The sequence below is a fragment of the Salvelinus fontinalis genome, unplaced genomic scaffold (assembly GCF_029448725.1).
Source record: "Salvelinus fontinalis isolate EN_2023a unplaced genomic scaffold, ASM2944872v1 scaffold_0171, whole genome shotgun sequence".
NCBI classification, from domain to species: Eukaryota; Metazoa; Chordata; class Actinopteri; order Salmoniformes; family Salmonidae; genus Salvelinus; species Salvelinus fontinalis.
Genome location: NW_026600380.1, coordinates 285,096 through 309,784, shown reverse-complemented (window position 1 = coordinate 309,784; position 24,689 = coordinate 285,096). Strand labels below are relative to the sequence as shown.

Below are 24,689 nucleotides of genomic sequence, written 5' to 3'. Positions count from 1 at the left end.
CACAGTCCGGAACAGCTGGTACACTCATGCATAGTTCAGTGTTGCTTGCCTCGAAGCGAGCATAGTTAGCTAGTCTGGTAGGCTTGCGTCACTGGGTTTCGTACTAGGATTCAAACTTATCCCGACCAGAAGCCATGGATTACAGTCAACATCTGCACTGAGCTAAAGGCTAGAGCTGCCGCTTTCAAGGAGCGGGACACTAATCATGACGCTTATAAGAAATCCCGCTACGCCATCCGATGAACCATCAAACAGGCAAGGCGTCAAAACAGGACTATGTACTTACGGTCACTGTGGGGAAAATGTTGTCGATGCACTCATTAATGAAGCCGGTGACTGATGTGGTAAACTCCTCAATGCCATCAAATGAATCTCGGGACATAATTCAGTATGTGCTAGCGAAACAGTCCTCTAGCTTAAACTGTCATCACCAGCGATTTGGGATACTACTGTGTCACTGCTCGTCTGCACAATGTCATGAGTTCAACTCAGCCTGGCTGGCAGAATGGCTGGATTTATGACTACTGAAGTCATCCCTTTTGCAAGACATTTTCCATTCAGTCCAGATAATATGGTTATGATAGTAGTTGACGATTGGGGATTTCTCTTCACATAAAATTCTATACACCTTGCATCTGTGGTGTGCATAAAGCGATTAGAAAATTCCCCACAGAGCCCAGTAGAGCCACAGAGGCCAGTAGAGCCACAGAGGCCAGTAGAGTCACAGAGGCCAGTAGAGTCACAGAGCCCAGTAGAGCCACAGAGCCCAGTAGAGCCACATAGCCCAGTAGAGCCACAGAGCCCAGTAGAGCCACAGAGCCCAGTAGAGCCACAGAGCCCAGTAGAGCCACATAGCCCAGTAGAGCCACAGAGGCCAGTAGAGTCACAGAGCCCAGTAGAGCCACATAGCCCAGTAGAGCCACAGAGCCCAGTAGAGCCACAGAGGCCAGTAGAGTCACAGAGGCCAGTAGAGCCACAGAGCCCAGTAGAGTCACAGAGCCCAGTAGAGCCACATAGCCCAGTAGAGTCACAGAGGCCAGTAGAGTCACAGAGCCCAGTAGAGTCACAAAGGACAGTAGAGTCACAGAGCCCAGTAGAGCCACATAGCCCAGTAGAGTCACAGAGCCCAGTAGAGTCACAGAGGCCAGTAGAGCCACAGAGCCCAGTAGAGTCACAGAGCCCAGTAGAGCCACATAGCCCAGTAGAGCCACAGAGCCCAGTAGAGCCATATAGCCCAGTAGAGCAAGAGAGCCTCGCCGGATTCAAGGGGTGTTTCTCAAAATGCATACTGCCATGCTCTGAGAACGTAAACTGGAGCACAGGAGGGTCGGCGTATGAGTCCAAATCCAAGTATGCGAAACGAAGCACAGAGGTCAATTCTCGAATACGTACTCTGTTTGTTCATCATTTGAAGTATGCATCGATGCAAGCTTCAATACAAAGTATGCACAGAAATATGATGCAACCACGTAAAAAATTATGCAACATTTCTTGAAATCAATGGCGGCCGTTATTTGAGCTATAAACGTGAACATTTTGTAATTATTTCATGGAGTAATTTTGGCCCAAATATATTTTGGCTGGTAGAAAAATTTGAGTGGCTGGTAGATTTTTCCATCTACGCCTGACCCTTTCCTACCACACCGACTGGACTTTCATGGCCGGCAGTGGCACATACAGGGCCTTCAGAAAGTATTCACAATCCTTGACTTTTTCCGCATTTTGTTGTGTTACAGCCTGAATTTAAAATGGATGGAATTGAGATTTTGTGTCACTGGCCTACACACAATACCCCATAATGTCAGAGTGGAATCATGTTCTTTGAAATTTTTAACAATTACTTAAAAATGAAAAGCTGAAATGTCTTGAGTCAATAAGTATTAAACCCCTTTGTTATGGCAAGCTTAAATAAGTTCAGGAGTAAAAATGTGCTTAACAAGTCACATAATAAGTTGCATGGACTCACTCTGTGTGCAAAAATAGTGTTTAACATGATTTTTGAATGATTACCTCATCTCTATACCCCACACACACAATTATCTCTAAGGTCCCTCAGTCGAGCAGTGAATTTCAAACATTGATTCAACCACAAGACCAGGGAGGTTTTACAATGCCTCGCAAAGAAGGGCAGCTATTGGTAGATGGGGAGAAAAAAAAGCAGACATTGAATAACCCTTTGAGCATGGTGAAGTTATTAATTACACTTTTGATGGTGTGTCAATACACACAGTCACTACATAGATACAGGCGTCCTTCCTAACTTAGTTGCTGAGAGGAAGAAAACCGCTCAGGGATTTCACCATGGGGCAAATGGTGATTTAAAAAAAGTTACAGAGTTTAATGGCTGTGACAGGTGTAAGCTGAGGATGGATCAACAACATTGTAGTTACTCTACAATACTAACCTAAATGACAGAGTGAAAAGAAGAAAGCCTGTACAGAATAAAAATATAACAAAACATGTATCCTTTTTGAAATAAGGCACTAAAGTAAAACTGCAAAGAAATTGGCAAAGAAATCAACTTTATGCCCTGAATACAAATAATTAGGTTTGGGACAAATCCAACACAACACATAACTGAGTAGCACTCTTCACATTTTCAAGCATGGTGGTGGCTGCATTATGTTATGGGAATGCTTGTCATCGGCAAGGACTAGGGAGTTCTGAAACGGAATAGAGTCCTCACGTGAACCATTTTAACTTTGAGCCTTTGAACCTAGGTATTTGGTTGGATGACAAGTTGTCCTTTCAAGTTCATGTGGATAATCTTGTGACAAAGCTTAAAATGAAATTGTGTTTTTATTTTCGTAAAAAATTGCTTCCCGCTTATGGCTAGAAAGAAGCTTGTTCACGCCACTTTTCTCTCTGTAATTGATTATGGTGACTTGTTGTATATGCATGCAACCTCCTCCGTCTTACAGAGACTGGCCCCTGTTATCATGCATCCTTGCGCTTTATTACAAATCCCAAGTCACTCATCCACCATTGCACATTGTACCAAATGCTTTTATTAAGCTGGATCATGTTGTATTGTATTGTTGTATGTTTTAATTCTGTAATGTATTGAATGTTGCTGCCTTCTTGGCCAGGTCTCCCTTGAAAAAGAGACTCTGGGTCTCAATGGGCTTTTCCTGGTTAAATAAAGGTTAAATAAAATTGAAAAAAGAGCTAAGCACAGGCAGAATCCTAAAGGAAAACCTGGTTCAGGTAAATTCACCTTTCAGATGGACAATAACCTAAAACACAAAGCCAAAAATACACTGGAGTTGCTTATTAAGACAACATTGAATGTTTGTGAGTGGCTTAGTTACAGTTTTGACTTAAATCGGCTTGAAAATCTATAGCAAATATTGTACAATCCAGGTGTGTAAAGCTCTTAGAGACTTACCCAGAAAGACTCACAGCTATAATCGCTGCCAAAGGTGATTCTAACATGCATTGATTCAGGGGTGTGTTTTTACTTTGTCATTATGGGGTATTGTATGTAGATATGTGAGAGAAAATAATCAATTTAATCTATTTTGAATTCAGGCTGTAACACAACAAAATAAGTCAAGGGGTATGAATACTTTCTGAAGGCACTGTAGGTGATAGTGCACTTGTGTAACGTCCGTCAGAAAAAGTGGACCAAGGCGCAGCGTGGAACGTGTTCATGATTCTTTATTTTCTCAGAACACCAAACAAAATAACAAAAGAATAACGACGATAGACAGCTGTCCCTGATTGAGAACCATACCCGGCCAAAACATAGAAATAAAGAACATAGAGTTTCCTACCGGAGTCACACCCTGACCAACCAAACATAGAGAATAAAAGGTCTCTACGGTCAGGGCGTAACAGTACCCCCCCCCCCAAAGGTGCGGACTCCGGCCACAAACCTGACACAATAGGGGAGGGTCCGGGTTGGCATCTATCCTGGTGGCGGCTCCGGTGCGGGACGCAGACCCCGCTCCACCTCTGGCTCCCCCCACTTTGGTGGCGCCTCTGGTGCGGGGACCCTCATCGCTGACCCCGGACTGGGGACCCTCTCCGCAGGCCCTGGACTGGGGACCGTCGCTGGAGGCTCCGGACTGGGGACCGTCGCTGGAGGCTCCGGACTGGAGACCGTCGCTGCAGGCTCCGGACTGACCCATGAAGCAGGCACAGGTCGAACCGGGCTGTGGGGGAGCACTGGAGATCTGGTGCTTAACACTTGCACCTCTCCTCTTGGCTGAATGCCCACTTTAGCCCGGCACGTGCGGAGTGTAGGCACAGGATGCACTGAACTGTCACAGCGCACCGGATACACAGTGCGCAGGGCCGGTGCAGGATACCCTGGGCCGAAACGGCGCACCGGAGACCAAGAGCGCTGAGCTGGCACAATCTGCCCTGGCTGGATGCCCACTCTAGCGTGGCACTTGCGGAGAGCTGGCGCTGAGCGTACCGGGCTGTGCACGTGCACTGGAGACGCCGTGCGCTTTACCGCATAACACGGTGCCTGTACAGTACCACGCTCCTTGCCGTGAGCACGAGGAGTTAGCTCCCCATGTGCCCCTTCCAAAAAATTGGGAGTGGCTTCTCGGGCTTCCGTCGATGACTTGCCTCCTCATATCGCCGCCGCTCCTCCTTCGCTGCCTTTATCTCCTCCTTTGGACGGCGATATTCTCCAGCCTGCCTCCAGGGTCCCTTAGCGTCCAGGATCTCCTTCCATGTCCATGAGTCCCTTTCTCCATGCTGCTTGGTCCTTTGGTGGTGGGATGTTCTGTAACGCCCATCGGAAAAAGTGGACCAAGGTGCAGCGTCCTACGTGTTCATGATTCTTTATTTTCTCAGAATACCAAACAAAACAACAAAAGAATAACGAACGTCACGTTCTGTAGGTTTCACAGAGCTAACAAAAAACAACATCCCACAAAACTAAGGTGGCAAAACGGGCTGCCTAAGTATGATTCCCAATCAGAGACACAGATAGCACACTTATATCTAATCAGTCATTTAGGTTGCATGAAGGAAATTAGCTAAGCAGATCACTCCACCACAGTCAGTAGTTTAGTTTAGCATCACTCCTTTCACATAGCATCATCCCTCCCCAGCCATGCAGCAGATTAGTTTAGCTTTATCTCCACACTCAAATAGTAGGCTAGTTTAGCTAAGCATCATCACCCACAGCTGTGCTTGTCCTTCAAATCTCCTCTGGGAGTTTTCAGACACCACAGGCAATATCCCTCTAGACCAGAATGTATTTGTCTGGGAATGCTTAAATAGACTTGCTCTGATTATATTTGTGTCATGGAGGGGGCCAATTCAAAGGCATACTTAAAGTTATACTTGTCATGTGTTATACAGACAGCTTCCATCAGCTACACTTAGAGTTACAATTCAAGCATTTATACCTAACAGAAAGTTGAAATGGTGAGGATAAGTGGCAGGATAAGTAGGATATTCTCATTTGAATTTCATGAGAATATGCAAATCCTCCCCGCTATCTCATTAACAATGTCGAGGATTTTGTGGATTCTTTAACTGCTTATTCATCGTGGATGTATTCATTAAAAATACAAGACGGACAAACTCAGAAAGAACCCCTTGATAGGCTTAGACAAGATTCTGAAAACGTTGCTGCCAAGATTGAGCAAATCCCTCCTTTCCGTGTGATGTATGTGTGTGTGTGTGTGTGTGTGTGTGTGTGTGTGTGTGTGTGTGTGTGTGTGTGTGTGTGTGTGTGTGTGTGTGTGTGTGTTGTAACGGTTTTGACTTGAGGTTATTTCTAGGGGTGCCAGGTAGGTTGAGCCTACCAGAGAAAGCATTGGTTTCTCCTTTTAGTTTGAGAGGGAATGAGTCCCATCTGGTCCGTCAAGTCACACCAATACAAAGGACTTATTAAAAGTAAGGATGGAAATATACTTTTCATAAACCCCTTAAAACATTGGAAAGAACTTCAAACAAGTGTATTCTTTTGCGTGGTTGTATTAACAACATAAATGATCACACACACCCACACTCAACAATATAACAAATCAATGCACTTATGATCATTTAGAAATGTCCTGTACCTCGGGCATAAAAAGAGTCCAGCCCGGTAAATAAGTTCAGTGACTCAAGTGACCTTAGTCACGCAACGTTTGTCTGTAGTGTAGAACCAGTATATTCATACACTCAAAATCACACTTATTTTGCAACACAAATATAAAGCGTATCAAAGATGAACCAAAGAATAATACGTCCTCACAACTACATAAATCACAGTATACATCACCCAAACAAATGAAATACCGTGTACAAAAAGTTGTAGTCAGTCGGTCAGTCAGACAATCCGCCAACAGATCTCCAGCGGAGAAAAGGCCACGAAAACCAACGGAGAGTGGTAGTCCACAGACGCACAGAGTGGATCCAATCCTGGGTAAACTCGCTTTAAGGCTACAAAACACACTGTAAGGCAACAAAACAAACGTAATGGCGAAGCTTCATGAACTGAAGGTAGTACACATCCTCATTCATGTCTCAATCACAACTTTACCTTTGCGCAGCTGATGCTGGCTATTTAATGGGAATTAAAGGGGAAGCGCCCTATTAGAAGAAGGAGAAGCACTGAGACGGTTCAGAAATATTCAGGGCCGTCACACACCCCCTCCCCTGGAAAAAGCCGACCATTGCCCGGGAAGGCACCTCTTGGTCGGGGAAACCGAGAAAGGTCTCCTCATCACTTTCCTCTACAAAAATATTCATTACTTTTTGGCGCTCACGCTCCTCAACTGAGGGGTCACAGGCATTAAGGCGTGAGACTTCTGGGTCTGGGAATCCGAGAAAAGTCTCCTCACTTTCCTCTTCAAAGATATCCAGGACCTTGCGGCACTCAATCTCCTCCAATTCCTCAGCCGAGGGGTAACAGGCCTTAAGGCGTGAGACATGGACAACGCGCATATCTTCACCTGTGTCCTCTTTCACCACTCGGTAGTTCAAAGGGCCCATCTGCTCCACAATCCTATATGGTCCTTGCCATTTAGGAGCGAGCTTGGCCGAGAAGAATTGTTCAGCTTTCGAGTAAGGATGAGAGCGAAGCCACACCCGATCACGAAGCTGGAACTGCATGTCCCGTCTGTTCTTATCATAATTTCTCTTCTGCTTGAGTCGAGCCTGGATCATGTTCTTCGAGACAAGAGCTCTCAAGTCGTGGAGATGGACTACCTGGTCATAGCAAGCAGCGTCTGGAGTAAGCTGCTGGGGCTGTAGCACCATATCCAAGGGTCCTCGGAGGGGACGACTTAGGTTCAGCTCGGCAGGTGTGACTCCAGTGGATTCTTGCACAGCAGAATTCAGGGCAAATCGAAACTCGTGAAGGTGCTTGTCCCAGTGTTTGTGCTGGGTCCCTACATAGGAAGCAACCATTGTCTTCAAGGTTCGATTTACTCTCTCAGTGAGGTTGGTCTGTGGGTGATAGGCCGTGGTCAACTTCTGTCTCAGGTTCCATCTTTGGCAGGTCTCCTCAAAGAGATCAGAGACAAATTGGGAACCTCGATCAGACAGGATGTAATCAGGCACTCCCCAGCGAGTCAGGATCTCTTTCGTAAGGATGTTAGAGACTGTCCTTGCTGTGGCCTGACGCAGGGCAAAGAGCTCCACCCACTTGGAATAGTAATCAACAAAAACAAGCATGTACACATTCTGATTGGAGCTTCTAGGAAATGGACCCATCAAGTCCACTCCTAACATTTCCCAAGGTCGGGTAACCACCGTTTGCTGCAACTTGCCAGCAGGTTTTCTACCTTCTGGTTTGTACATTTGACAAACCTGGCAGTTTCGGATATGTGACTTCACATCCATGCTCAAATGTGGCCAGTACAGTAATGCTTGCAAACGTTTGTAGGTTTTGAACCTGCCCAAATGACCAGCTAATGGGTCTTCATGGAAATGTTGAAGCAGTTGAAGGCGTAGAGTTTCAGGTATGTACAATTGGTAGAGTGTTCTGTGAGGTAGTTGTACAACTCGGTAGACTTTGTCTTCAATGATGGTCAGCTTTGTGGTAGGGTTGACCATCTTTTCTCCATCTTCCATGATAGTCTGGTACAAAGCCTGTACTTCTGGATCATCCTGTTGGGCTTTCCAAATGACCTCATCAGAGATGGGAAAGTCAGTTTTGGGTGAGTCTCGACTGCTAGACAGGACAGTAGCACATGTAAGATGAGGGCCACCATTACCACAAGCAGGAGCTCTGGATAAGGCATCTGGAACAGTGTTGTATTTTCCTTTCCTGTATTCTACTGCAAAGGTGAACTCTTGCAACCGTAGAGCCCATCTGATGAGCCTGGTGCTTGGTTTGTTGGTCTTGAACACCCACACAAGGGAGGAATGGTCAGTGACCACAGTGAAGTGTCTTCCCTCCAGGTAGTACCTCCACTTTTCCAAAGCCCAGACAACTGCAAGGCACTCTTGCTCGGTTGTTGAGTAGTTCCGTTCTGCTCCATTCAATGTCCGACTGGCGAACGCTAGCACTTCTTCAGTACCAAGTCCAGTCTGTTGGACTAGGACAGCACCAAGTCCAACATCACTTGCATCAGTGTAAACAACAAAAGGGCAATCAAAGTTGGGATGACCCAAAATGGGAGGTGTGACGAGGTGTCGTTTCAGGGTTTCAAAGGAGTTCTGGCACTCTGCCGTCCATCGGAATTTCGCTCCTTTTCGCTTCAACGCGTTGAGGGGTTCTGCCACCTGGGAGAAGTTCCACACAAACCGATGGTACCATCCAGCCATCCCAAGGAACCGTTGAAGGGCCTTGAGTGTGGTTGGCACAGGGAAGTCTTGTACAGCCTTGGTCTTTTCAGGATCCACATGAATGCCGTCAAAAGACACAATATGGCCAAGGAACTTCAGGGAGGTTTGGCAGAAGTTGCTCTTCTTCATATTCAATGTCAGACCAGCTTCTCTTAGCTTGTCCAACACTGCTTGAAGATCTTGAAAGTGTTGCTCTCTGTTCTGGGAGTAGATAATTATATCGTCCAGGTAGACGAAACAGATCTTCCCTTTGAGCTCCCCTAACACAATCTCCATGAGTCTTTGGAAAGTGGCAGGTGCATTCTTTAATCCAAAAGGCATCACCTTAAAGGAAAACAAGCCCTCAGCACAGACAAAAGCAGTCTTGTCCTTGCTTTCCTGGTCCATCTCAACCTGCCAATAGCCACTATTGAGGTCAAGGGTAGTGAACACAACAGCACCAGACAATGACTCCAGGATCTCGTGGATGGTGGGAAGAGGATAGGCATCAGTCTGGGAAACATTGTTGGTCTTCCTATAGTCCACACAAAATCTAAGACCACCGGTCTTTTTTGGAATGAGGACAACAGGAGCAGCCCAGGGAGAGGAGGAACGTTCTATTATATCTTGTGTCAACATATCATTAATGAGTCCCTTTTGGATTATTAGCGTCGCTGGGGACAAACGATATGGCTTTTGCTTGATCGGCATTTCCTGTGTAAGGAATATTTTGTGCTTCAGGAGTCCGGTGCGTCCTAGCTTTGAAGTACACACATCAGCATTATTCTGCAGCTGTTCCAACAGCCTTAACTCCTCTGGCTGTTCCAGCTGAGCTCTTCTTACAGCCTGTAAAAGGAGATCATCAGAAGGATTACCCAGGGTTAGTGGTACCGGAGCAACGGCAGAGAAGACTGCCACACATCTTTCCAGATCCATTAGCGGATCAGGACTGTCATCCTTTTTCCCAAAGGTGGGAAATTGCAATTTAATGGGCATCGCTCCCACATGACGTCTACTCAAATCACCATGAACAAAAGAGCTAGGAGGGATTGAGGAAGTAGAGGGTGAGGGAGTTATCGGACCATGAAAATGAACACCAGGATGCATGGTGGATTGCATCCTGCAAGGGGTGGCTGCATCATGGCCTTGTCTTGGCTGTTCTGAGGTGCCCGCTTGGCCCTCAGTGGTCTGAACAGAAGTGGACACAAGAGAAGCTCTGTGCAAGGAGTTGTGCCTAATGGAGGCCATGTCAACAGACACATCATCCAACATTTTAACACAATTAGAGAGCGCTGTCTGCAAGTGGTCTACAGTGTTAACCAGGGGAGAAAATACAGAATTGACGTCCTTGAGGACCTCAGTGTGATGATGTTGCAGGCGCCACTGGAGAGTGGCAGTGAGTTGGCTTTGTTGGTAGTCAAACTGCCTGTCCATGGCACCAGTAATTTCCTGTCTTCTGTTCTCACTGAGCTCTGTCAGAGTGTGGGTTAGACTACTCAGGGAGTTTCTGAATTCCATGGTGCTCTGTTGTTGCTCTTCACTCAGACATTTGAATTTATGGTGGATTAGAGTTTGGAGATGTTGTTGAGTCTGACGAATATCAAGGATGTCACCTTGAAGTTGTAAGACTACAACCTCTGGAGATAAACCAGACAATGGAGGAAGGTTTGGCGTCAGAGGGAGGGCTAGCTCAGTACTTCCACACAGATCCATGTCAATAAGTGAGTTACTAGTTAGACCTGTGGCCTGTGGTCCAGACCGAGCATTCAGATTCCCAGGGCTCTGGCCCAAATCAACTCCTTTATTTCCATTCACATTATGATTTGTATTGTTGGCTTGGTAGTCAGAATGACCCTGTGTATTCCCATTGACAGGTATGATATGGATGAGCACATTTTCTTGGAGTGAATCCATTGTTTTAATTACACACAAAAGATTTGCTTTGGTTAGTTCTCAATGTTGAGGTCCCATCTGGGGTGCCATTTTTTATGTAACGGTTTTGACTTGAGGTTATTTCTAGGGGTGCCAGGTAGGTTGAGCCTACCAGAGAAAGCATTGGTTTCTCCTTTTAGTTTGAGAGGGAATGAGTCCCATCTGGTCCGTCAAGTCACACCAATACAAAGGACTTATTAAAAGTAAGGATGGAAATATACTTTTCATAAACCCCTTAAAACATTGGAAAGAACTTCAAACAAGTGTATTCTTTTGCGTGGTTGTATTAACAACATAAATGATCACACACACCCACACTCAACAATATAACAAATCAATGCACTTATGATCATTTAGAAATGTCCTGTACCTCGGGCATAAAAAGAGTCCAGCCCGGTAAATAAGTTCAGTGACTCAAGTGACCTTAGTCACGCAACGTTTGTCTGTAGTGTAGAACCAGTATATTCATACACTCAAAATCACACTTATTTTGCAACACAAATATAAAGCGTATCAAAGATGAACCAAAGAATAATACGTCCTCACAACTACATAAATCACAGTATACATCACCCAAACAAATGAAATACCGTGTACAAAAAGTTGTAGTCAGTCGGTCAGTCAGACAATCCGCCAACAGATCTCCAGCGGAGAAAAGGCCACGAAAACCAACGGAGAGTGGTAGTCCACAGACGCACAGAGTGGATCCAATCCTGGGTAAACTCGCTTTAACGCTACAAAACACACTGTAAGGCAACAAAACAAACGTAATGGCGAAGCTTCATGAACTGAAGGTAGTACACATCCTCATTCATGTCTCAATCACAACTTTACCTTTGCGCAGCTGATGCTGGCTATTTAATGGGAATTAAAGGGGAAGCGCCCTATTAGAAGAAGGAGAAGCACTGAGACGGTTCAGAAATATTCAGGGCCGTCACAGTGTGTGTGTGTGTGTGTGTGTGTGTGTGTGTGTGTGTGTGTGTGTGTGTGTGTGTGTGTGTGTATTGGTCAAGTGCATTGGTTCAGGTCAGATTCCAGTAGCATGTGATTGTTACTGAAGATTAACTGGACACTGGGCACAGGAGTGAAGCGGATTATGGCGAGGTCAGAGTAGGGGTTCTCTCACTCTCGCTCTCTTGCTCTCTCTCTATACTATTCTCTCGCTCTTTCTCACTCTTGTTCTCACTCTATTTTCTCTTTCTCTCTCTCTCTTTCTTCCTTTCTTCCTCTCCTTGTTTGAGGAAGCACTAGAGAGGATGAATATAGAACAGTTCTGCTGATTGTTTTATGTTTGCAGGTTATGACCTTTGTTGTAATTTCTCACGCACTCCTTCCTGCTTCTTCCCTTCACTCCCTCCATTTACCTCTCACCCCCTCAAACTATCACCTTACCCTAAATCTCACCCCTGGCCCCAATCCACCCCACACCTTTTCACCTTGTCACATCCCCCTCAACCTCTCTCTCACCCCCTGTCCCCTGCACTGTTTGACCCTTCACCCCCTCCCTATCTGCTATTTTTACCCCTCCTCTCACCTCAATCCTACTCCTGCAGATAGTGCGTGAGAGTGACACCAACCATGATGGCTTGCTGGACTTTGAGGAGTTCTCTCAGTACCTGTGGGCCCACGAGAAGGAACTGCGGCTCATGTTCCACACACTGGACCACAACCATGACGGTCGGCATGGCCACCTCACTCACACACGCACATGCATACACATTTACATTTGACATTTTAGTCATTTAGCAGACATTCTTATCCAGAGCGACTTACAGTTAATGCATTCACACACACAGAAAATAAGTATTTAAATTACATTATTAACTGGGTGGTTCCGGGGCCTGAATGCTGATTGGCTGACAGCCGTGGTATATCAGACTGTATACCACGGGTATGACAAAACATATATTGTTACTGCTCTAATTAAGTTGGTAACCAGTTTAAAATAGCAGTAAGGCACCTCAGGGGTTTGTGGTATATGGCCAATATACCACGGCTAAGGGCTGTATCCAGGCACTCCACGTTGTGTTGTGAATAAGAACAGCCCTTAGCCGTGGTATGTTGGCTATATACCACACTTCCTTGGGCCTTATTGCTTAGATAATCATGTATTTGAACCCAAGTCTGATCTAAACACACATAAGTAGACACGTAGGAGGGCCATTTGGATACAATGTCACACACATCACTGTGCTCTAACTGTACTGTATGCCTGTAGGCACATATTACATATTGTGGGCACTGATGGGATTCACTGTTTATGCAGGGCGCATTGATGTCGGGGAGATTCAACAATCGCTGCACAACCTGGGACTGGAGGTGTCCACAGAACACGCCATCAAAATACTACAGAGGTGTCTGTGTGTGTGTGTGTGTGTGTGTGTGTGTGTGTGTGTGTGTGTGTGTGTGTGTGTGTGTGTGTGTGTGTGTGTGTGTGTGTGTGTGTGTGTGTGTGTGTGTGTGTGTGTGTGTGTGTGAGTGTGTGTTGACACTGCTCTGTGTGTTCTCTCAGTATGGACAGGGACGGCACCATGACTATCAACTGGAATGAGTGGCGAGATCACTTCCTGTTTAACCCTCTTCACAACATGGAGGGCATCGCTCACTACTGGAAACACTCTCTGGTCAGTTAGTACTGCCTATCTATGCCTTCTATCTCTACACTCTGGTTTAGATCTTTGCTTGACATGAAGTAGCACAGATAGCATTACATGGAATTTTCAAATATTGATGTAATAAAATGTAATTACATAGTAACTATAGAAACAAATAATTTAGCCAGTATCCTTTCATTACAACTGTGGCCATTTTCTCAATCTATGTTTCTATAGTTACTCTGTAAATACATTTTATGTTGTAGTTTACATAGTTTACATTGTTTCTGATGCTTTATCCAGGAATTTTAGTTTAGAAACCTTAGAGAAGGGATCATGTAATTTACATTTGGTGAATACAGATAGTTCTGGATGCCAATCAAGTTTATTTCACTGACCAGTGTTTCTCTGTGATTTCTCAGATGTTTGACATCGGAGAGCACATGACAATCCCGCCAGAGTTTTCCCAACAAGAGCGCCAGTCAGGGGTAGTGTGGAGGCAGCTGGTTGCCGGGGCGATGGCAGGGGCGGTGTCACGTACAGGAACCGCCCCCCTCGACCGTCTCAAGGTCTTCCTACAGGTGAAGGGTTACTGTTGTGTTTACTACAGGCTCAGAGTTTAGAGGTCAGTGCAGTGATGATTAGTAGAATTAGGTGTGCTAGAGCAAGGCTGGAACAAAAGCCTGCACATCCAGTAGCTCTCCAGGAGGAGGGTTAGCCACCCCTGATGTACAGAATGTTATTAGAGTAACTGAGCCTGCTGTCTCTCTAGGTGCATGGCTCCAGCTCTAGGGGGATCAAGCTGTGGACGAGGCTGAGGGGGATGGTCCAGGAGGGGGGTGTACGAGCCCTCTGGAGGGGCAATGGCATCAACGTCCTCAAAATAGCCCCAGAGTCTGCCATCAAGTTCATGGCCTACGAACAGGTGAGGGAAGAGGACTGTACACACCTGTATACAAATGTGGGTGTAAGAGGCCCCAGAGGTTGATTTGGATTTATTATGGACCAATGTAAGGAGAACACTGATACACACATCTGTAAATAAGTTCTGGTGTATGGGGTAGTCATTAGTGAAGCATAGGAATGAAGGAGTCACACACCCACACTGAGGTGTGAAATGTTGCTCACACACACACTCTGTTTCTCACCCTGTCAGACACACCCTGTGTCTCTACGTGTTGTGTCTCTGACTCTCCTCCTCCACCCCAGTGTGACTCACGTATTCCCCCCTCACCCCCATCTTCCCCAATCTATACCTCCTCCTCACTTTGTATCCCTGCCTCTCCCACCTCCCACAATCTATCCTCTCATGCCTTAATCCCTGTATATCCCTGCCTCTCTTCCACCTGCCTGTCTCTCCTCTCCCCCCTGTCTCCCCTGACTCCTCCATCTTAGATCAAGTGGTTGATCCGGGGCAGAAATGAAGCGGGTACTCTGCGGGTGCAGGAGAGGTTCATCGCTGGCTCTCTGGCTGGAGCCACCGCACAGACCATCATCTACCCTATGGAGGTGAGTGAGGGGAGACAGGCCGACAGAAAGATAGACAGACTTTTTATTGAACATAGAAACATAGGACTTTTCTCTCATTTTCCTTCTCTTCCTTGCACACCCACTCTCTTTCCCCTTTCTCCTCCCTCTCTCGCTCCCCAGGTGCTGAAGACTCGTCTTACCCTGAGGAAGACTGGCCAGTACTCTGGCATTGTAGACTGTGCCCATCAGATCCTGAGGAAGGAGGGGATGCGAGCCTTCTACAGGGGCTACCTGCCCAACACACTTGGCATCATACCGTATGCTGGCATAGACCTGGCCGTCTATGAGGTGTGTGTGAGAAAGTGTGTGTGTGTGAGAGAGAGAGAGAGTAGGGCTGTCCCTGAAAAAAAAAAAAATCTTGGTTGATCGTCGTCGAAATGTATAAACGTATATTTTTCCATATATAGACACACCTTTATAAGTTTTAATAAAATCAACTATATGCACTGAGCTTGTCTGATGCTTTAAGCGCACTGCTTGATGAAATAATTAAGACACACAAATGACTCAAGAGGGAGCCAGAGACCAAGATAACCAGAAGAAAATAATCTGTTCTCGACCCTCCTCCTCCCTCTGCTGCTAGCCTTAGTAGAATATGCCGGAACGCTCCTGAAGTTGCCGGGAATAGGATAGAGTGATGGACTGTGCCATCCCCATGACCTCCGCAATGTTTTAGTCCACTGAGGCAGGCACGAGTCAGACAAGTGTCTCGTCTGCCATAAAAAAATAAATGTTGACCAACAGCCTATCGACCAAGCAATCGACCAGTCAACTAAATGGGGTCAGCCCTGTGTGTGTGTGTGTGTCTACCTGCCAGCTGTGTTTGATGTTTTCTGGGAAAGCTAAATCTCATCACTGGCCCTGTCCCTTGTACTCAAGGAAATGCCAGTCAGTATGTATGCTGCTGTTACTTTTGCCCAGCTCTCTCGTAAAAATGACTTTTATGTGTTTAAGTGAACTTTGATTTTTACTTTTACTAGCAGTCAATGAGCTGTGGTTCTCTATACTATGTTCTCATTTTTTTAACACAATAACATATCTGTCAAATTAACAATGTAGCCTATCTATCCCTTCTCTCCTCTTTCTCCTCTCTCTTTTCTCTCTGTTTATTTTTTCCTTCTCTTTTCTTTCCCCTCCTCTTCTCTCTTCCCCTCCCCCTTTCTATCTCAGACTCTGAAGAATGCCTGGCTCCAGCGGTACAGTAAGGGCTCTGCTGACCCGGGGGTGTTGGTACTGCTGGGCTGTGGTACTGTGTCTAGTACCTGTGGACAACTGGCCTCCTACCCCCTGGCTCTCATTAGAACACGTATGCAGGCCCAGGGTGAGACTGGTGTACAACTGAACTGCAATTCTACCTTCTACCTTACTACATAACATAGATGATATTACATAGATAATATAGATTCTACTACATTCTATAACATAATCTATAATAAATGAATTACTACCTACTATGTCAACCTATTACCCTATATCTACAGTGCCTTCGGAAAGTATTCAGACCCCTTGACTTTATCCACATTTTGTTACGTTACAGCCTTATTCTAAAATGGATTTAATAAAAGATTATCTTCAGAAATCTACACACAGTACCCCATAATGACAAAACAAAAACAGGTTGTTAGACATTTTAGCACATTTATTAAAAATTTAAAACAGAAATACCTTATTGACATAAGTATTCAGGCCCTTTGCTATGAGAATCGATGTTGAGCTCAGGGGCATCATGTTTCCATTGATCATCCTTGAGATGTTTCTACAACTTGATTGGTCCACCTGTGGTAATTTCAATTGATTGGTCATGATTTGGAAAGGAACACACCTGTCTGTATAAGATCCAACAGTTGACAGTGCATGTCTGTGTAAAAACCAAGCCATGAGGTTGAAGAAATTGTACATAGAGCTCCGAGACAGGATTGTGTTGAGGCACAGATCTGGGGAAGGGTGCCTAAACATTCCTGCAGCATTGAAGGTCCCCAAGAACACAGTGGCCTCCATCATTCTTAAATGGAAGAAGTTTGGAACTACCAAGACGTTCCTAGAGCTGGCCGCCCGGCCAAACTGAGCAATCGGGGGAGAAGGGCCTTGGTCAGGGAGGTGATCAAGAATTCGATAGTCACTATGACAGAGCTCCAGAGTTCCTTTGTGGAGATGGGAGAACCTTTCAGAAGGACAACCATCTCTACAGCACTCCACAAATCAGGCCTTTATGGTAGATTGGCCAGATGGAAGCTACTCCTCAGTAAAAGGCACATGACAGCCCACTTGGAGTTTTCCAAAAGGCACCCAAAGACTCTCAGACCATAAGAAACAAGATTCTCTAGTCTGATGAAACCAAGATTGAACTCTTTGGCCTGAATGCCAAGCGTCATGTCTGGAGGAAACCTGGCACCATCTCTACGGTGAAGCATGGTGGTGGCAGCATCATGCTGTGGGGATGTTTTTCAGCAGCAGGGACAGGGAGACTAGTCAGGATTGAGGAAAAGATTAACAGAGCCACATACCGAGAGATCCTTGATGAAAACCTGCTGCAGAGCACTCAGGACCTCAGACTGCGACAAAGGTTTACCTTCTAACAGGACAACGACCCTAAGCACACAGCCAAGACAATGCAGGAGTGGCTTCGGGACAAGTCTCTGAATGTCCTTGAGTGGCCCAGCCAGAGCCCGGACTTGAACCCGATCTAACATCTCTGGAGATACCTGAAAATAGCTGTTTAGCAAAGCTCCCCATCCAGCCTGACAGAGCTTGAGAGCATCTGCAGAGAAGAATGAGAGAAACTCCCCAAATACAGGTTTACCAAACTTGTAGCGTCATACCCAAGAAGACATAATACTGTAATCACTGCCAAAGGTGCTTCAACAAAGTACTGAGTAAAGGGTCTGAATACTTATGTAAATGTGATATTTCAGGGGGGTTTTGTATAAATTGGCAACAATTTCTAAAAACCTGTTTTTGCTTTGTCATTATGGGGTATTGATGAGGGGGAAAACTATTGAATCAATTTGAGAATAAGGCTGTAACGTAACAAATGTGGAAAAAGTCAAGGGGTCTGAATACTTTCCGAAGGCACTGTATTACTGTTCGGGCTATCCAAACAAAGTTGAATGCATTCAGTTGTACAACTTACTAGGTATCCCCCTTTCCCCTATCTATTAATAGCTATCTAACAGATATAACTGAACTGAACAACAGACGTTTTCGCCCTCTTTCCCTCTTTCCACCAGCCTCCACTGAGGGGGGGCCCAAGCTGTCCATGGTCGGTCAGTTCAAGCACATCATATCACATGACGGGGTACCTGGGCTCTACCGCGGCATCGCCCCCAACTTCCTGAAGGTCATTCCTGCTGTCAGCATCTCGTACGTGGTATACGAACACATGAAGAAGGCTCTGGGTGTGAAATCGTAGAGAGAGGAAGTGAGAGACAGAAAAAAGAGAGGGATATAGAGTGCAGCTCTTGGATTTCAAGATGGAGAGGAAGACAGCAGAGGATTGAGGGATAGAAGACAGATAGTCCACCCTTTTCATACACATTCAGTAAGCTTCCCGTTTACACCTAGCTAGACAGATATACTCACTGTTTGAATCTCTCAGCCCCTCAATGACGCTGTACCGTCATTAAGAAAGACGGAAGAGTCTGCTATCAGGCTGAGCTGAAGTCTGTAAGAAACTGCTGTGTGTGAGACAGATTAGGAGGAGGAGGTGTGAGGGGAAGGAATGAGAGAGAGAGAGAGAGAGAGAGAGAGAGAGAGAGAGAGAGAGAGAGAGAGAGAGAGAGAGAGAGAGAGAGAGAGTCTCGACAGAATCTAGGCCATTCTTCCTCTTTGTTTATGAGCTGTAACCACCATTATAGTCACATCTCCACAATAAGTCTGTATGTTGCCCTCCAACCAAACACAGTGAAGCACATAGTACAGTTTGTATACCTATATGTAGGCACTTATCTAAGGTCTGTTTCATGGTTTGTGAATATAAAGTGATCTTCCTCCAATGACCTTGACATGTACTGTATATTCACTCTTTACTACACAGCAGAAAATGTGGGGTTGTTCCACAGTGTGCTGTTGCTAGAACACTACCAAGCCAAAGTACCCTACTCTTTATTTCAATATCTCAAAAGAGATTAGAATTGGATTACATGCACTGTGTTTGTCTTCAGTTGCTATTCTCAAAAAAGTACATTCTAATGGGGGAGTTTCTAAAGTTCTTAAACGAGGAAACTTTTTTGACGTTTACATGTTGTACTGCATATTGTTGCAGTATGTATTTTGTAAGGGAAAGATTCTGAACACATTTGCAAGAGATACTTATACAGGGTCTTATTCAGAGCTGTTCCTCCGACCTAGTCCATGAAGGGCTTTGCACTTTTCTCCCCTATTTGTTTAGGGGAATGTTTTTCCCCTATTTCAAGTGTCTCTTATATACATACAGTCAGGTCCAAAATTATTGGCACCCTTGATAAAGATGAGCACAAAATACTAAATATTACACATTTTGAGCTATATTGTCTGCTTCAAAGAAATTGAACATGATATCATTTTATACTAAGACAATTACTCAGAGAAAGAGATTTTGTTTAAATCTAGAAATCTTAAATAACAAAGCGGTCAACCAAACACTTTTTTGGTAAAAATCTGAGGGAAGGGCCTGGAGAAATGTAACCACTCTCAAATTCATAGACAGAGCTACGGATGCAAGAACTGACCATCAATGAGATGAAAATGATAGTTTTAACCATGTTTTGAGGCTCTACATTGACATTGTCTACAAACATTGGAGTAAAACAAGGTTATATTTTGGGTTCTGATGGGGTACGACAGTTGAACTAAGTGTAACAGTATAACTTTACGTCGTCCCCTCGCCCCGACACGGGCGCGAACCAGGGAACCTCTGCACACATCAACAACGGTTGCCCACGAAGCATCGTTACCCATCGCTCCACAAAGGCCGCGGCCCTTGCAGAGCAAGGGGCAACCCTACTTAAAGTCTCAGAGCAAGTGACGTAACTGATTGAAATGCTACTAGCGCGTACCCGCTAACTAGCTAGCCATTTCACATCCGTTACATAAGCTCTTGAGGCATTTATAAGTTATATTCTTCAATAATCAATGGGTATATATCATTCCTTTATGAGTCCAAAAATGGATGTAGCAACTAAGGATTCTTGCTTTAACAAGTAAAAAAAACATATTTTAAAAAGGGGTTAAATTTACTGCCACCCCTGTTTTCATTACCTTTCAATACCAAACCTTGTGAGGATAACGGCACTGAGCCTTTTTCTCAAATGTTTTATGTGATTGGAGAACACATTGGGAGGCATCTTAGACCATTCCTCCATACCACTGGTTTTCAAGTGGATTCATGTCTGGAGACTGAGATGGCCATTGCAATGTTTATTTTGTGGTCAATTAACCATTTCTGTAGCTTTTGATGTGTGCTTGGGGTTATCGTCTTGCTGGAAGATCCACTTGCAGCTAGGTTTCGGCCTCCTGGCAGAGGCAACCAGGTTTTTGACTAAAATGTCCTGGTACCGGGTAGAATTCATGATGTCGTTGACCTTAACAAGGGCCCCAGGACCATTGTTAGCAACATTTCCCCATAACATGAAATATCCACCACCATATTTTACAGTAGGTATGGGGTTATTTTCTGCATATGCATTCTTTCTTTCCACGCAAAATCCAGCACTGGTGTGCATGGCTAAAGAGTTATATTTTCATGTCGTCCAACAAATGGAAACTACTGGAGTTTTTTAACAGCTTTGGCACTTGGATTTGAATCAGTGCTATGGTCAGATGACGTGAAAATAAAGATCTTTGGCCACGCACACCAGTGGTGGGTTTTGCATTGAAATAAATATGCATATGCAGAAAATAACCCCATACCTACTTTAAAATGTGGTAGTGGGTCTTTCATGTTATGGGGCTATTTTGCTTCCGCTGGTCCTGGGGGATTCACACTTCCTGGCCTCAAAATCAGCATTATTGCCAGTTGTCTTGTCCTGGTAGTTAATAGATCAATTAATGTCAGTAATTGTCCAGAGAGCTCACTCCCCTGGTTTCCTAGGTCTGAATCAGTCCCTGATTAGCAGTGGTGGAAAAAGTACCCAATTTTCATACTTGAGTAAAAGTAAAGTGAAAGTCACCCAGTAAAATACTACTTGAGTAGTATTTGGTTTGAAATATACTTAAGTATCAAAAGTAAATGTAATTGCTAAATAATACTTAAGTATCAAAATTAAAGTATCAATAATTTTAAATTCCTTATATAAAGCAAATCAGACGACGTCATTTTCCTTTTTTTTATGGACAGCCAGGGGCATGCTCCAACACTCAGACATCATTTCCAAACAAAGCATGTGTTTAGTGAGTCCACCAGATCAGAGGCAGTAGGGATATTCTCTTGATAAGTGTGTAAATTAGACAATTTTCCTGTCCTGCTTCTGTGTTTCAGGGAAAATGTATGGAGTAAAAGTACATAATTTTCTTTAGGAATGTTGTGAAGTAAAATTAAAAGTTGTAAAAAATATAAATTGTAAAGTAAAGATACCCAAAAACACTACTTAAGTAGTATTTTCAAGTATTTTTACTTAATTACTTTACACCACTGCTGATTAGAAGGAAAGTTACCCATCTATGATGGGCTCCCGTGTGGGGCAGTGGTCTAAGGCACTGCATCTTAGTGCTAGAGGTGTTACTACAGACCATGGTTCGATTGGGCGGCGCACAATTGGCCCAGCGTCATCCGGGTTTGGCCGGGGTAGGCCGTCATTGTAAATAAGAATTTGTTCTTAACTGTCTTGCCTAGTTAAATAAATCAATGTGTGTCATAATCAGGAATTCCATGCTCTTGGTGGAAGGGAATGTGCTGTAGGTTATCTCCCAGTCTGGAGTGCATACTTAGTCCATGTTCTGTGTGTAATGGCTCCTGCATCATGTGAGGTAGTTAGATAAAGATCAGACCTGAAAGGATGGGCTCAGTTTGAGGCTTGGCCAAACCATTTTGTTGCAGATATTAAGAGACTATGTTTGTCCTCCATGACACCATTGTGTTGTGTATCTATTTAGTAGGTTTAGCACTACAGTACAGTTTGTTTCCTAACTAACTAACTAACTCCTCACTATAGTGTGGACCTCATAATAGCGTATACTGAAAGCAGCAGGATGAATCGTCCAGGAGGTATCTGACAGTGCCGCAAACCTTTCCATGACACCCTAATGCAAACATTGGGGAAACCAATTACTGTATAGGCTGGATGAATGCTCCACAGAGATCTTAAATCGGTTCTAGAATTATATGAATAGTAACCAATTTTATGGGATTCTACATGTAATTCTACGAAATGTACATCATCATCATTATAATTTCATAGCCCAGGCACAATTAACTTTTACTGTAGTTTAATTTAGGTTTAGAATGAGAAAGTAGTTACCTTTAATTCTATGATGTTATGTGATTAATATAATTGTTCTACCCATACTCTGCCCTCGTTGTATTGGGATACAGTAATGGTCTCTCTGATGGATGTCAATAGGTTTAAATTAAAGCAGTAAATTGAATAAGCTGCTTAGGTGTTGTTACATACTGATGAGCAAAGACCATAACATAGATTTTATCAAACATTGCTGCTGACATAGATTCATATTGATTCATATGTGATTCATATGTGATTCATATTGATTCATATTCATATGCGTGTTATTTGTAATTTGGAAGCCAATGACTTGCTTTCCCTGATGAGATTTCCACCATCATGTCCATCATGACTATTGAAAGCCATCTATTTGCCTAATTAACTTGTGATTCAATTTTAAATATCTTTCCTAATCCTTTATATCTTTGCTGGCTCTTTGGCCAGACTTGTATCACTTTTTAACAGGATGGGAAATACGTGAAAGGGAGGAGTTTTAGATAGTAGTTCCTTGAAATGAAATAGAAAGGGGAAAGGGGAATGAAAAGGGTAGATGAAAGAGAAGTTATTAAGAGATAACTGTAGACAGATGAGTGATGCATTTACTTGAAAAATACTGAAAGCAACTCCTGTACTAGTACTCCTGTACTCCTGTACTAGTAAACAATAATATTGTAAAAAAATATATACATTGTTAACATTGCAAGCTATGGTTGTGAATGCTTGCTTCATGGAGTATTTTAAGATCATATTTTCTTTCAAAATACTTTGAATGCTTGCTTGATTGCTTCTTAGTGTTGGGATGCCTTGAATTTGCAGAATATGTCATCGTAGAGCATGACTAGTGCATGCTAGTATATTTAAAAAAAACATTAGACTCAAACTGTATTTTATGTCTTTAGACTGCTCTGTCTTTCAGATTAATTATACTTATTAACACCCTTTATAAAACTGTGCAGTCTAACCCTCTTCTTTATAATATGATAATATATGCCATTTATAAAGGCTACTGGTGGAAAACCCTTTCCATTCACTGACTCGTCGACAGTCATTCGTGTTCAGTAACATCCATTTGTTCTCTCTCTGCACTTTATAAACAGCCATTAAGTAAAATTAGCCTTCACTCTGTTTTTATTGCATGAGTTGTAATTGCTTAATGACAGATAGTCTGTCATTGTTAATGTTCTCTGGAGCTCTTGCAGTGATTAAAACTGCTGCTCCGTCCACAAGTTTTGTGTTTACTTATCTTCCTAAATCTATATTATATTTACTTCATTTACAAACATATAAAATATTTGCTGGATATATGTTTTGAATATAGCTGCTACCACCCCCTACCTGCCTTTTTATTCTAAGTTATAATATTCACTATCTATTCGTCGTCTTCATAACAGACATCAATGCGGGCGTAGATTGTATCAAGAAGTAAAATATGGGAGACTAGAATGCACATTTTATTATTTTCATTGCTTGATATTTTGGAGCTACTGTATTGTATAGAATTCAGGGGGTTGTTGGTTCTGTCTGGTATGAAACCAGAAACTCCCATGCTGGGTATGTACACTACTGTAGCTGCAGTGCCAATAGGACTAGCCCTCTTGGCAGTGGCCGTAGTATGTGTATCACAGGGTTGCTACAATATGTTTATTGAACTCTGCGTTACATATACTCTGCAAGTATTATGATCAGTTTCTAAAATGATCTATTGTGTATGTGTAGAAAATGATACAGAACTGTAGTTATTGTCTATAGAAATGCATTGCCATGGCATGGTTGCTCGTATGGCACTTTTATTTTCAAGGAAATTGCTATTTACCTTGTCTGGTGAATGTGGTGGATTGGGTTGGCCCAAATTGGTAGATCTAAAAATAAATACAACATTTCAGGATTTTATTGCATGAGGTGATGCTTGTGCATCTCTGACTGTATATCTGCATTATATGTCAATAAGATGTACATACTCTTATAGGTACAGATTCTGAAATTGCTACAAATAAAGCTATTTTCAAGTCATTTTTCTTTGCAGTTTTCATTTTCCATTCACTGTCTGTCAAACCTTTCCCACGTATAGGCCTGTATTCTATTGACGTAATGAGAATGTTTAAACCTGCTGTATGAGTTCAGCCACTGGGCAAACCACTTAATTTTTTTATTTCACCTTTTGTAAGGAATGCGTGCTGGTGGCAGGGAAGTCAGGCGCAGGAGATCGAACTTGGTATAAACGGAGCAGTTTAATAAGTGCTCAAAAACTCTGAAAACCAAAATATACAAAATAATACAAGTGGGTACAATACCCGTCGCACACCGGAACATATCTTGCATATAGCTTACAAACAAACAATCACCGACAAGGACAATGAGGGGGAACAGAGGGTTAAATACACAACATGCAATGAATGGGATTGGAACCAGGTGTGATACAAGACAAGACAAAACCAAAGGAAAATGAAAAGAGGATCAGCGATGGCTAGAAGGTCGGCGACTTCGACCGCAG

At 43.7% G+C, this 24,689-nt stretch overlaps 1 protein-coding gene across 2 annotated transcripts in view; it reads left to right on the top strand.

Annotated features, from left to right (window-relative positions):
- LOC129844085 (calcium-binding mitochondrial carrier protein SCaMC-3-like) overlaps positions 1–24,208 on the top strand; it is a 37,744-nt gene extending 13,536 nt beyond the window's left edge. The window contains exons 2-10 of one of the 2 annotated variants that reach the window (XM_055912460.1): positions 12,213–12,336; positions 12,926–13,013; positions 13,172–13,283; positions 13,676–13,834; positions 14,026–14,178; positions 14,649–14,762; positions 14,904–15,071; positions 15,954–16,089; positions 18,011–24,208. In XM_055912460.1, the coding sequence (XP_055768435.1) occupies positions 12,213–12,336; positions 12,926–13,013; positions 13,172–13,283; positions 13,676–13,834; positions 14,026–14,178; positions 14,649–14,762; positions 14,904–15,071; positions 15,954–16,089; positions 18,011–18,192 (1,236 nt within the window). In that variant the 3' untranslated portion in view covers positions 18,193–24,208. Of the gene's footprint in view, positions 1–12,212; positions 12,337–12,925; positions 13,014–13,171; positions 13,284–13,675; positions 13,835–14,025; positions 14,179–14,648; positions 14,763–14,903; positions 15,072–15,953; positions 16,105–18,010 lie in introns of both variants that reach the window. The other variant, XM_055912459.1, reaches the window with a different exon arrangement.
- Positions 24,209–24,689: the final 481 nt, after the last annotated feature.